A 14,371-nucleotide genomic window follows, 5' to 3' on the forward strand; every position below is an offset into this window, starting at 1 on the left:
ATAATAATAGATGTGTAAGAATACACTTTATAAATTTTGAAGTCCAAATTCTTAGATGTATAAAAAAAACTAACTTAGATTGTATTTATGAATTTGGTGTATGATGAAATAACTAATTTCTAGAGTACATACACTTCAGACAACTCTTCTGAGAAAAGATGTTACAATGAAGAAAGAATGAAATTAATAAAGAAAAAATTGAAAGCAAATGAGTAACAATTCGACACGGTTCTAGCTTCTTATGTTTTTCTTAACTTGTATTATATAATAACAATAATCGTGTTATACTAAACTTAAAAAATTCATAATTTAAAATATTATTTTTAGTTTAACATGTCAAATTTAAATATAAGTCTGTGTATCGTACGGATTTAACAATAGTTTGTAATAAAAAAGCGCCCAATTTTGGCCTTTATAATTACTATATATGTAATCTAAGTATCTAACTAACATTTTAAATTTCATTGTTTATAACATCCAAAGTGGCGAGTTATAACAACCATATAGTCGTACATATATTTCGTCATATAATGATCTAAAGAATACGAACCCTTGAACATGCAAAATAACAAATATAAAATAAATAAAATGGCCCTTTTCTTATATATGGATATCCAACCATCCGATACCAACAAGGAGGCAAGTAAACTTTGCTCTTCCTTGATCATTTCTCAAGTACTCCTTGACCCCAACGATATAAGATGGAGAGCACCACAACTCATGAGTTTTCTGAAAAAAAAAAAAAAAGGAAAAAATAGTAAGCATATCAACTAATAACATGACCAATATCCACGTCAATTAAATAGTTTTTATTTTGAGGTATTGTGATGAAGATTGAAAGACTGAAATTTAATATTATATTTGTTGATTTAGATATTGGTACTAAAATTTCATTTTTTGTCTCTAAAATTTCAGTATTTCAGTATTTTAAAAAGTGAGAATACAGAAAACTGAAATTTTTAGAAATGAGACTGAAATTTTAATAACATTTTATACCTAAAATACTCTCATTTTAGTTAATTAATTTTAACTTTATTCTTTATGTAAATTAAATTAGAGTTTTATTCTTATTTTAATCCCTGTCTCCCACTTTACACCAAACACAATATTAAAACTTATTTCATTATTTGTCTCTCAGTCAATCTCAGTCTCTCTTCCAAATAATACCTTAAAAAAACAAAGACTTTTCCAATATTCACATCAATGAAATTGTATTTAAAAAAAAAAACAAACAAAAAAAGAAGAAGCAAATATTCAAACCTGCACTAGTAGATAGCTGTGATGTTCATTTTTTTTCCAATAGAATTCAATCCTAAATTCTAATGCACTCTTATTCTGTCTTGACAATGAGTTTTGTAGAGTTCTTCTTCCGAAATTCCATTCCTCCAAAACCATATTGCTGAACAACTAAAACAGAAGAGCTTGAACCAAAAATATTTGATGCTAAAATATCCCCAATAACTCCTAATTCCACACATTCACACCATTCCAATAAGTTTGAGAATATTTTAGAGTTCCTATAATACCCTCGTCCAACAATGTACAAATCACAACCGTTCTGATCAAGTTCCTTCAAGACTCTAGGAACATCTTCACTTGTATGGACATCAACCTCCGAGTAAGATATAGAATCCTCATTGTTCACAGCAGTGTATCTGAATTTACTTATATACCCTTCATCCAACTCTCTTTGCTTCTCTTCATCCATTACATACGATAATATCCCACGTGCTTCTTCAAAATGAGTTGATTCTATTTCCACAGGTTCATCAAACAACCGAATTCGAATCATCGACAGTTCAACATTACGATGCCTAGCCATCTTCCATGCAATCGCTAAAGCTTCGCGATCGTTTGGGCCTCCAACAAACACCATAAGAATACGAAGCTTGGTTTTGGAAAACGATCCAAGATTCCGATCAACGAAGATTCCCACAGAACAAGGCGCATCTTGCATTACGCTCTTGTTTATATCCTTATACACGGAGTTCGTTGTTTCAAGCAAATTACCGTTACTCAAGTGTTTGTGGAACGGAAGGAGAATCAAACTTGCGCCTCTTTCTCTGGCGGAGTTGAAAATATCTTCATGAATGCTTTCGTAGGCCGAGACCACGCTGGTGGTCTCGACCCTGAAAGCGTCATGTCCGGGTCTGTTTCCAAAACCCTCGAAGGTAAAAGTAATATTTTCTAACTCCACCTGTGATTGGGTGAAGGCAGTTTGGCCTCCGAGCTGTGAACTCGGCTTCTCCATATGAGCAACAACAAGTGCGGTGGCACGGTTTGTGATTTCGACAAGGTACAAGCCGAAAACATATACAGGGGAGAGTCTTGTGGCACTGAAGAGTTCAATGATGTTGATCATGCTTGTGGCGTGCTGGTTAGTGTGGACGCATGCTAACATTCGGAGTTCTGCATCAATTCTTAGCCTTTCTATGGTTCTTAGCTTCGTTTGTTGAAACCGCTTTCTTGGCTTGAAGATCAGGTTGATGATGGGAGAGACTACCATAGTCATTAGAAGAACAGCAGAAATAAGAACAGCATAGGTTGGTGCAAAAAAAATCTACAACCATCATTTTCAACAATCAATTATTTCATTTTCATTCATGAAAAAGTATAGACAAACAACGTAAATAATAGATATATCGGATGTTCATTTTAGGAGGTGTGCAGATAGTTATAAAATATATATTATAAATATATAATAAATAATTAATTAATTTAAATGTAATATTTTTTTATTTAATAAACGTACCCATATTTAGAAAGAATAAATAAACCTTAATAACGTTTAAAACATTGTATGACTAGACAAAATTAACCCGAAATAAATTGAGTGTACTGTAAATATCAATTCATTAGCTTTCTATAATTCTATTGTTTGACTAATAATGAGTTTTCATCATTAAATATCTACACGTGTATTTTTTTTTTCTTTCAAAAGTTAAATGATGAGTGTCATAATTTTTTCAAGAAATTAATTGATAGCTTGCTAAATAAATAAATAGTATGGTAAAAGAATAGAAAATTACCATCTTATCCCAAGCAATGCTTAGCAATATGAGAGCTAAGGCACCTTTGGTGTTGAGAAGCAATCCTATGGCAAAACCATCTTTGGCGGGCCTACCAAATAAGGAGGTGACAAATAAAGTTCCCAATATCTTTGTGACACATAATAAGATGACAACGAGGAATGTCAATTTCCAATTTGCATGAGAAAAAACAGATGAAATCAGAAATCTCATTCCAGTCCCAGAGAAGTAAATTGATGCTAGAAAGCCGGTACCAAAATCATCAGAAACCGCCATAACCGAGTCAGCAAATCTGCCACGAGGTAAAATTAGTCCGTACACAAAAGCACCAACAATGCCATGTGTGCCAATAATATCCGTAACATATGAACACAACAAGAGCCCCATCACCACAAAAAGTAGTTGGTACTCATCCAATTCATTCTCCTCTGTCTTTCTTTCAACAAACTTTGTTATTATAGGACGAACCAAAACGATGCACACGATAACGAACATGATTGTGCTTAGCACTGAATAAATTGCATTTGAACTATAAGTTGAGAATGGAATCAACAATGTGAAAAGAATCCAATTGTAGGTGTCAATAATCATTGCGGCGGTTAAGGCAACTTTGCCTAGACCAGTGTAATGAAGCTTGAGATCTGAAAGAATTTCTACTAGGTTTGGAAAACCTGTAACTGAGAGAACTAAACTCCAAATTAAATAAACATGAGTTGAAACTTCTTCAAGCTTGAAAATATTATTGATATAAAATCTTCGGTGTAAAGCATATAATCCAGATCCTGCTATCATAGGAAAGATTATTCCAGCAGCTGCAATGCTTGTAGCTTCTTTTTTGGCTTTGAGAATTGTATCCAAGTTCATCTCTAAGCCATTGAGGAACGCATAGTAAATCAAGCCAAAGTTTGAGATAACTTCAACATTCATTATCCCAGTTATAGGATAAACTAAAGCAAACAGGAATTCAAATCTTCTCAGGAGAGGTGGAGTTAGTAGGAAACCTGCCTATAAATTAGAAACCCAACAAATTATTAGAGTCTTAAATCAAAATTTTCCGAACAATCTTTAATAAAATTTACATTGCACAGAGAGAAAATTTTAATCATGTCTCTAATAATAAAATAAATAGGCATATTAAAGACAAATACCTTCTTAACTTTTTTTTTTGTAAAATAATAATTTATTTTTTTATTTTATTAAAAACAAATTCTTATAATATTTTAGATTCAATTATAAAAATCAGACCGAATTGACCGGTTCAATCCGATTAACAAAAAATTGACCAAATCAATCTAATTTAAGATAAAAAAATACTAAAAAAGAATAAAAATTCAGTTAATCGATCGAACGGATACGAATTTTTAGTAATTAACAAGTTTAAAATAATTATACAAAAAAAATAATTTTTTAAATTATATATTTTATACATAAATATATTATTTTATTATATATTTGATTCAATTCAAGTTAAACTTCGGTTGAATCTTTAAACATTTGAACATTTAATTCTATTGGTTTGATAATCGGTTTGGCTTTGAGAACCTTGATTTTAGGATGTGAAAACTAAATTGTCAATTTTTGTTTTATCTGGAATTAACTTATTACGTTGGGAAAAAGAAAATAGAAATGAAGAAGAAAGATGCATGGAGATATAGATAGATACTTACAAAGACGTATGTAATAAGGCGAGATTGATGGAAGGGTTTGAATAGAAGGAAGAAAAGGCAGGCTACGAAGACAGTGTAGGCAACTTGAAAGGCCAGAGTAGGAAGCTCAGAGTCTATGATATTACCCGTTTGCCATATTCTATTAGCTTCAGTCACAGAAACTGGATAACATGCAAGGGGAAGAACGTCTCCCATATATACTTTTCTTCTTCAAATATTCTTCAATTTGATCAATTTTTGTTGACCAAGTTGAACTCAATGTTATGCACCATCAAAAATATATTCTTCTATTTAAAGGAACACGGATTTTCCCAAGTTAGTAATTATTGTTGACTCTTGGTCCGTCTTTTTATCTGAATCGGTTTTTTGGTTTTATGACTTTTATCAATAACACACCGCGTAGTAACCTACTAACTTTTATGGTTGCACACGCCACATATTATTAATTTATTGTCACAAAATAGTTAAGAGAAAGAGAATAGGTGGTAATAAAACCAATTGTTCTGAGTTTGGAGTTTTAGAAAATGAATTCTTGTTTAGAATAGTGAATCTTACTTAACTTGTATTACAAGTCTAGTTTGTGCACAAACTAATTAACTGAATTGAAGTAGCGGAATAACTAATTTTCTAGACTCTTAACAAAATTTGTGATGACATTCTAACGGAATAAGTCGTAATAATTGATAATTAACTTACCTCTTCTGCGTGCTAATGGTATCATTTAACTAATTTTTCATACGAATCATCTATTCTCTATCAAAAAACATCATTTAAATCAAAAGTTGCAAATAAAGTTTTTGTTTTACTTTTTTTTATTTTATAATTTTTTAGTATTCTTACTTATACATTTTTACTTGGAAAAGAAAGATAACTTTAATTTCATAAACCAAAGACAATGGTCTCCACATGAATATGAAACAAGAATGTCACCACTCTCATCGCACGTCTCCCATGCTATGCTATCTTTTGTATAGTTTGGTAATTCACTACAACAATTCCTTAAGATAGCGACGGTTTTTTTGCGGCGGTTATGTAATGCGCTGCGGAAAGACAAATTGTGGCACATATAACGGCGGTTAAAGGTTGGGGCCGCAATCAGGCTGACATTTAGCGGCGGTTTTATTCAAACCGCCGCTATATTGCTGTCATGTTTCCATTTAGCGGCGGTTTTCTTTAACCCGCCGCTATATTGCTGGTCAGATTAACATTTCGTGGCGTCTTTTCGAAAACCGCCGCGATATGTCCGCCGGTGACTTCTTGTGAGGCATTTTGCGGCGGTTACGTTTAAACCGCCGCAAAATGCATATTACCACATATTCCATTGTTGTCTTTAGTAATAACCATCTAGGTATAATCTATTTAAGTAACGATTACTAACTGAAGATACTTATGTTTAAATCATTGTTACTTAAACTCGTAACACTTTTTCTACATTTGTTTTACGTTAAAAATATTCACAAGTTACTTGTAAACTATATATGTTAACTCATGTGAACAAATTTATCAATAAGATTTTCTTGATGACGTTATTAGCATTTAAAAACTGTATTCAATCATGGATGTAAAAGAAGAAAATACAATCAAACTCTAATATTTATGAAGTTAAAACAAAGTTCTAGAGAGCATGAATCAAAGTTACTCCTCTTTGAAGTTATACCTTACTAAACCTAAATCAAGAATAAACACGTACAACTGCGACCCAAATCATTAAACTAAGGAAATTAGCGTAACTGTTATATTAAAAGATCAAAATTTCTCTCCAACATCGTATTGACCCGGCGAAAAATACTCTGTTATGAATCTATGGGCTTCACGTTTCAGAGGATCTGATATTTCATCTCCATACCATGGCATTTTATTCAGATCAAAGCACCTTTTCTTAACATGTATATCATCTTGTTTATCTTGTTGGTCTTCTAAAGTTTCTTCCTCTTCATCCGGAACCTTATTCAGATCAAACTGCATGGATCTATCGATTGCGACAGAGGATACATCATCTAAAATGTCTTCTGAATCAGACTCTTTTCCGTCTAGACTGTCAGGAACTATTTCTCCGGAATATTCAGGTAAGACTGAAAATATCAACATGCACATAATAGAATGAGTATACATAGAAGAAATTGAGAACTCTGGAGTCATTAAATACTGACTTAGAAAAAAAACCAAACTACAAGATGCTAAGATAATTTTAAAACTAAACGCAATATATTCGACAATTACCATCACCCTTGTTAGTAGTTTGGGCAATTTTCTTAAACAGAAGCTCTATAGCAATTGTTGTGCTTGCAGAGGATGACGAAAAGTCCTCATTTTTCATCGATCATGTTCCACCGTCATGTTATGTTCACTATTGTTTTCAAAACGTAACACTACTGAAATTATATTGCTTAGTACATAGCAATATTATGAAAAATGCAACCCTAAGAAAAACAACTGTAGAAGGTTTATATATTTAACGTAAACTAACTTTTTCGTATTAAAATCGTTGAAAGAACCAAAAAGTCTACTTTTATTCATCTAAATTCACAATAACATAAATATTTAACTGCAAAAAAAAACTACACAAGTATAAAGTAACCAAAGAAAACAACGTACAACGCTGAGATTATTTAACTTAATTTATGACAGAAATATCATTTTTAAATTACATTAAAATGCATCATACAATGCATTACGCGACATCATCGAAATTCTCAGAGGCATTTTCTATGAGGTCTTCTATATCTTCCTCCCTTATCAACAGTAAATCTCCAATGTCACCTTCCGCTGACATGTTCAACCCTGGCTGTGGAGAAAAACCAACTTCAGCTTCTTCATTCTCTTCTCCCATGTCATACAAATCCCTTGGTTTCACATGAACCACAACACTCCATTCTTTAGCTACTTCATCATCCACATAGTATACAAGCTGAGCCTCTGATGCCAATATGTACGGTTCATCTTCTTCACGATTACCAGTGTATATTGGACGAGAGAAATTAACGCTGGTAAGCCCTAAATGGTCTTGTTTGATGCCTCTACTGGTAGTGGTATCAGCCCAAATACATTTGAACAATACCACTGTGAAGGAACAGCTATAATTTAATTCAATTATGTCTACAATTTTTCCGTAATACGAAACACCACCAACAACCACTCTATTATCACGCATGCTTGCATAACTTCTTGTATTAGATGATACATATACTCCACTGTTTTGTGTTTTCATCTCGTTTTCCTTTCAGATAGTTCTAAACTTGTACTCGTTAACATTGTACGCCCCAAAACATCTGGCCTGAATTATGGGACCGCACGCAAGCAACTGCAGGTCTTTCGATTGAAGCGTACTTTCCATAAGAACCTGGAACCACATAACATTCATGCTTTATATTAAAATCGGTTTTCATTTAGTACTAACTCCAGGCTAAAAAAACATTGGTCAGGTTAATATTTTGTCAACCTTATGCTTAAACCAGTGAGGAAATTCTGCATGGACGACACTATCTATCTTAGCTTGCGACCTTGTCTGATGACGCAAGCTTCGCTTTGTGTTTTCCCTAAATGTACTTTATTGGAGAGAAGAAAATTAGTCTAACTAGTCACTGGGAGAAAAGAGTTATATTGGTGTTTTAGAAATACATGCGTATACTCACTCAAGGAACGGAACCACGGCATCGCAGTTGACTAGCACATGACGATGAGCTTGATGTTTTTCCATTGGACTAAGTTCAAAATGCGATACAGCCCCTAATGCCTTTCCAATAGCTGGGAACATACTTTCCCCTGAATTATGACGAACGTCAATGGGCTAATCATCAACTTGCCCTGGTCGGTTGATTCTAGTCTCAATATTATCCAAATACCTAGAACAGAAAGTCAGGATTTGCTCAGATAAATAGCCTTCTGCAATTGAGCCTTCCGGTTGTGCCCTATTACGAACATATTGCTTCAGATGTCCTAAATACCTTTTATATAAATACAATGAAACGCTTAGTATATACATAATTAATTGAACTAAATGTACTAAAAGGATTTATCAAATAGCTAACCTTTCTATTGGATACATCCACCTATAATGTACTGGTCCACCAAGAGTAACTTCATCAACGAGATGCACGGTGAGGTGAACCATGACGGTGAAGAAGGATGGAGGAAAAATCATTTCCATCTGACACAAGGTTTGCACAACATGATTCTGAAGCTCAGCAAGCTGCATAGGGTTTATGGCTTTCCCACAAAGTTCTCAGAAAAATGACGACAAATTTGCAATCACATTGGACACCGGACTCGGAAGTGCATTCTTCACTAAAATTGGGAGTAATTGTTCCATCAGAATATGACAGTCATGACTTTTCAACCCAGATAACTTGCGTTGCGCAAATCAACACAACGAGCAACATTGCTAGAGTAACCATCTGGAAAAAACACATTCTGCAAAGTCTTCAGGAATACATCTCTCTGTGAATTCAACATCGCAAATATTGCAGAAGGATATTTACCACCTTCTCCCGGCCATAATTCAGGCCTTATACCCATGCATTGTAAATCTCTGCGAGCTTTAACATTGTCTTTAGATTTGCCGCTATCGTTTAAGATAGTGAAGACTACATTGTCACACACGTTTTTTTCTATATGCATCACATCGAGGTTATGACGTAACATCTGATCCTCCCAGTACGGGAGGTCAAAGAAAACACTCTTCTTCTTACAATGCAAGTCATCTTCATCCACATCCTGGCCATTGCATCTTTTTTTGGATGTCACACTTGAACTCTTCCCAAATGAAACGTGCACATTTGACTGTTGACTCAATACATCTGTTCTGGATAACTTCTTTGGCGGATCTCTACCTTCGACCTGCCCCTCAAATCTATTCTGGTCTAGTATGTATTTGTGTCCCTGATTTAAAAAGCGTCGATGGCCCATGAAATACCATTTTTGACTGTCTTTCAGCCGATGTGGCTTAGCATCCAAGTTACACGTAGGACAGGTTAACCCACTGTGCGTATTCCAGCCAGATAGGTTTCCCAATCCTGGAAAGTCGCTGATAGTCCACATCAGTGCCGCACACATCTTGAAAGTGTTTCCCTCTTTGGCATCATAGGTTTCAACGCCATCCCATAATTGCTTCAACTCATCTATCAAAGGCTGCAAATAAATATCTATGTCGTTACCTTGCATTTTTGGCCCAGGAATAAGCGTGGATAGGATGAAAGATGTCTGCTTCATGCAAAGCCATGGTGGTAGATTATACGGAATAAGAATCACAGGCCAGATGGAGTACTTTGTGCTCATATTCCCAAAGGGATTAAATCCATCTCTCGCCAAGGCTAGGCGAACATTGCGCGGATCCGCCGAAAAATTAGTATACTTTGCGTCAAACTTTTTCCATGCTTCAGCGTCCCTTGGATGCCTAAGGAAACCATCGTTATTAGACGCCTGTGAATGCCATAACATATCACTCGATGTCTTGCTGCACATGAATAACCGCTGCAGTCGTGGTATGAGGGGAAAGTAACGAAGGGTTTTGGCTGCTATAGGTTTTCCATTTCTCTTCACTGGTACGTTGAGCCTAAGAATAGAGCCCTTTTTAGTCTTCTGCTTCCATCTTGAACACCCACATTTCTTGCACCTAGTCAGGTTCGCATCATCACCTCAGTACAGCATACAATCATTTGGACAAGCATCTATCTTGGCGTATTCAATACCCAGCTTTCTTATTGTCTTCCTGGCTTCATACACTGTATTCGGAAGTTTTGCTTGTTCGAATGCGTCCCGCAGTAAGTCAAGAATCATTGTCATTGCCTTGTCACTCACACCGCACATACACTTGATATGATAAAGCTTCACTAAAAACGATAATTTGGAGTACTTTGAGCATCCGGGATATAACTCCTGTTCTCCATCTGACAGTAGATCGTTAAAATCCCGCGCCGCGTGACTTGGACCTTCATACAAGCTCGGTAACACGTCTTCATCATCTTCTGCATGTTCGATTGTGTGATATCCTCACTCTCATGTTGTATGGTGAAATTGAAGGCCTCATTGACCATTTGGTGCATTTGATTCACTTGGGATATCATATTGTCATCTACTCGTCCCAATCTAGGACTCTCTTCAACCGGATTCTCACCATGACGCACCCAAATAGTATATCCAGGGGAAAATGGTCGTAACAACAAATGGTCGTATGCATCCTCTCTTGTTTGCATAAGTTGAAACCTGCATTTAGGACATGGACACTTTATCATGCCATCAGAGGATGCATTCGCAAACGCAAAGTCTAAAAAATGATTCAGTCCTTGCCTATATTCCACACTACTCCGTGATTTTGAAATCCAGGTTTTATCAATATCTAGTTTAGTATCAAAATAAAGCGAACTAATTAATAGTGACGTAAGAAAAGATGAGAAAACAAAAAGGTAAAATTTTGCATCCATCAGAATTATGACGATATAGTTTTAGCAAGCAACTTAGTTTTAGCGAATTTCAGTTGATATGAGATTTAAAATGGTTTGCAAAATATAAAAAAATGTGTTTCCTTCGCTTACTGTCATACGGAAAATTATGGCGAATAATAGTCTCCTAAAATAGGACCACATATAGTCTTATTAGTATTTTTTATGGTTTTGGCATTGTTATTATTTAAAGTTTGTCTATGTACTTAAAGTGCACAGTGTGTAACTAATGTCGTTCGTATAATGTTAATGGCTAAAAAACTTTTATGTCTAATAACTTTATATTCAATATTTTAAAATATCTCTAGTTTTATTATTCTATTAAAATTTTTTATTTTTAAGTTTATCATTCTTTTTTTTTACCATTATTTATCTACATATTTATCATTGGCTCATCCCCACTCTTATATTAACTTGTTCTCTCTTCTTCTCGTTCAACATTCTCTACAATAGCAATTAGTTATCACCATGTATTAATTCATAATTATTACAATGAAAAATGAATACTACTTTAAAAATAAAGTATAAAAAAAGGGGTCTTGTTACACTTGTGTGCATGATCTGTACTCCTATAAATATAATGAACGAGTAAACTTTACTTTTTCTATTGTCAGTTTTTTTTATTATTTTGTTCATATGAATTTTATTTAGTTTTTATTGTATTCTTTTTGTTTATATGATATATGTTATTGGTTTTATGAATTTTTTACTATTTTAATCTCCGTATGATTATTTTTTCTATTCTTTGATGTACTCTATCTTTGTTTTATATCAATTTTTTTATTTTTTATTTTGACTTTGTAAATTTTGTTATTGTAATTATTATATACTACGTTTTTTATAAAAAATTTGTATAACATAAACTATGATCCTATAAAAAACGAAAAATAAATAAAAAAAATTTATTATAGGTAACAGTAGAATCATAAATAATGAAAATTTATAGTCCAAAATAAGTCTAAATTAAAGAGTACGGATAATACTAAAAAAATACTAAAATATTTTTTTGTTTAACATTATAAAATTTAGAGACCACTCTTTCATAATTTTTTAATGTATTTATGTATTTATATAATAAATATTTTTTATTTTGTACTTGTGAGGTTCTGTTTTTGTATGTATATAAAAAAATAATTAAAATTGATATCTCTAATAGTAATTTTTCATCTAGCGTTAATTTTGATTAGTATAATCCAAACAATATTTATTAATCTATAATCAATTTTGAAGTAAATATTGTCAAACATAAATCATGTTAACCCAAAGTTACTTTTCATCAAAATAAATTTTATAAAATCAATTTTATGCAAATTGACATTTGTAAACTGAAATCCAAACACATACTAAATCCTTTTATATATTGTGATAGAATTGGTTTCAACAAAAAAATGATCGAAGACAATATTTATTAAATTTTTATAACTTGCAAAAATTATTACACCATATAATAATTAATCCCATAATTTTAATCAGCTATATAATACTATTAATATTTAAATATCCTTATAATATAGTAATGTTATAGGTTGTAAATTAATATACGGAAATTTTGATGGTTATAAATTATAAGCAATTATTGTAATAAATTATAATTAATAGAATATTTCTAATTATTTTAATAAGGATATTAATAGTTATACTATTTACAATAAAAATTATACAATAAATTATGATAAGAATAATCTTATGTTTATTAATAAAGATATTATTTATAAATATTTATACGGATATTAATATATAAATATCTATAAATATTATAAATTACAGTTATTATACGCAATTATGATTTTAATATATCTATAGGTATTATAAGTATAATATTAGCCTTTTATAGTGTAATAAATATCATTCTTATTATAATTATTACTTATTACTTATTACTTATTTAAGGGCAAAATCATATAACAATTGCTAATTATGGTTTGTCCCGGTAACACGGTAATGTTTTGATTTTTAGTAAGAAAAATAGTTTGAAAAGAGTCATTTAAGACCTTTCATTTTTTAAGAGAATATTCACACCACTTTTTTATGCAACTTAAGTATTCACTTTTTCTTTTTTTTTTTTTTTTTGGTTTCCCACGGTATCCCCCAACCCGGCAGGTCAAGGACTAATCCGTCGCGGTACTGAGCTCCATTTAAGGGTTTGCCGCTGGCCAATGGGTTGCTGCATGCACAAGGCGGGATTCGAACCCCCGACACTTGCTTAAGCGGACTAGTGAGCTAACCACTAGACCAACCCAACTTGGTTTATTCACTTTTTCTTTATAGCATTAAAAGACACGCTTTTTGCAAATTGCTATGTTGGACACTGAAAAACAACTACAAGTACGAAATACACATATTCACAAAAATGGCCCAAATTTGGGGATAAAAAGAAAATATGCATATCTAAATCTTTTGCCCAAATATATTAGCATAGCCAGGGCCACTACTTCACACCCCTTACCGTCAATACAGTTGTTGCCTTCGCCCTTTTACTATGGAAGGGTTGGTCTTCCTTTGAGAATATTGTGAAACAATTCCTAAAACTATGTTTAACCTGACCCTAGAGGAGGAAAATAGTGTTGATAGGGGTGGATAAAACGCCTTGTTGTAGCACTCTCAATTCAAAAATCAGGTTAATTACTAATTCAGTACTTGACGAAAGATTCAATTCCTGGCAAAAAGATTTTTAAAAGATGTTATCGACAAAACAGTTTTTGAATGATTTAAAAATACGATAAAAATAACTCATAAATATTATTTTTTGTAAGTAACAAAAAAATTTCATATCTAAGAAACGGTTTATCTATTAGCTCTATTTTTTTGGTGACAACACTTGAATAAATATTTAGAAGATGCACAAAAAAATTTGGAACAAAATTTTATCTCTAAATTTTTCTTTTTATTTTTTAAAAAAAGTACTCATTCACAATATTTTCTTTTTTAAATTCACTTGACAAAAAATTATCAAATTTTAAGAATGAAAATATTTTATTTTTCTAATAATGATTAAAAATATTTGCATTAAAATTTGAACTCTAAAATCGTTTTGATAGATTATATTTAATATCTAGTTTTTTTTGTCATGTTTTTAAATCTTTCGAGAGCTTATTTGTTATTAGCATCTTTCGAAATTCGTTTTGTGAGCTATGTAAATTTTTGGGTAGTGGTTTGGTAGTTTACTCTTCAAAAATTTAGAATTTGATTTTTGAATTGATATTTTTTCATGAAATCTGAAGGTTCTTGATAGCATAGA

At 32.4% G+C, this 14,371-nt stretch overlaps 2 protein-coding genes and 1 pseudogene across 2 annotated transcripts; all 3 read right to left on the reverse strand.

The window, feature by feature from the left end:
* Positions 1-1,330: 1,330 nt before the first annotated feature.
* On the reverse strand, positions 1,331-2,512 carry LOC148562818 (cation/H(+) antiporter 15 pseudogene; annotated as a pseudogene).
* Positions 2,513-2,814: 302 nt separating this feature from the next.
* Positions 2,815-4,891, reverse strand: LOC107647393 (cation/H(+) antiporter 15-like). The gene is made up of 3 exons (XM_088491010.1): positions 4,697-4,891; positions 3,030-4,034; positions 2,815-2,838 (listed from the first exon to the last, which is right to left on the reverse strand). The coding sequence occupies exons 1-3, from the start codon at positions 4,889-4,891 to the stop codon at positions 2,815-2,817; spliced, it is 1,224 nt and encodes a 407-aa protein (XP_088347136.1).
* Positions 4,892-8,483: 3,592 nt separating this feature from the next.
* Positions 8,484-10,887, reverse strand: LOC107647394 (uncharacterized). Its single transcript, XM_016351472.1, has 5 exons — positions 10,632-10,887; positions 10,416-10,524; positions 9,047-10,307; positions 8,725-8,843; positions 8,484-8,640 (listed from the first exon to the last, which is right to left on the reverse strand). Exons 1-5 carry the CDS (start codon positions 10,885-10,887, stop codon positions 8,484-8,486), a joined length of 1,902 nt encoding a protein of 633 aa, XP_016206958.1.
* Positions 10,888-14,371: the final 3,484 nt, after the last annotated feature.

The sequence above is a fragment of the Arachis ipaensis genome, chromosome B6, assembly GCF_059453495.1.
Source record: "Arachis ipaensis isolate K30076 ecotype BB chromosome B6, ASM5945349v1, whole genome shotgun sequence".
Classification (NCBI taxonomy): domain Eukaryota; kingdom Viridiplantae; phylum Streptophyta; class Magnoliopsida; order Fabales; family Fabaceae; genus Arachis; species Arachis ipaensis.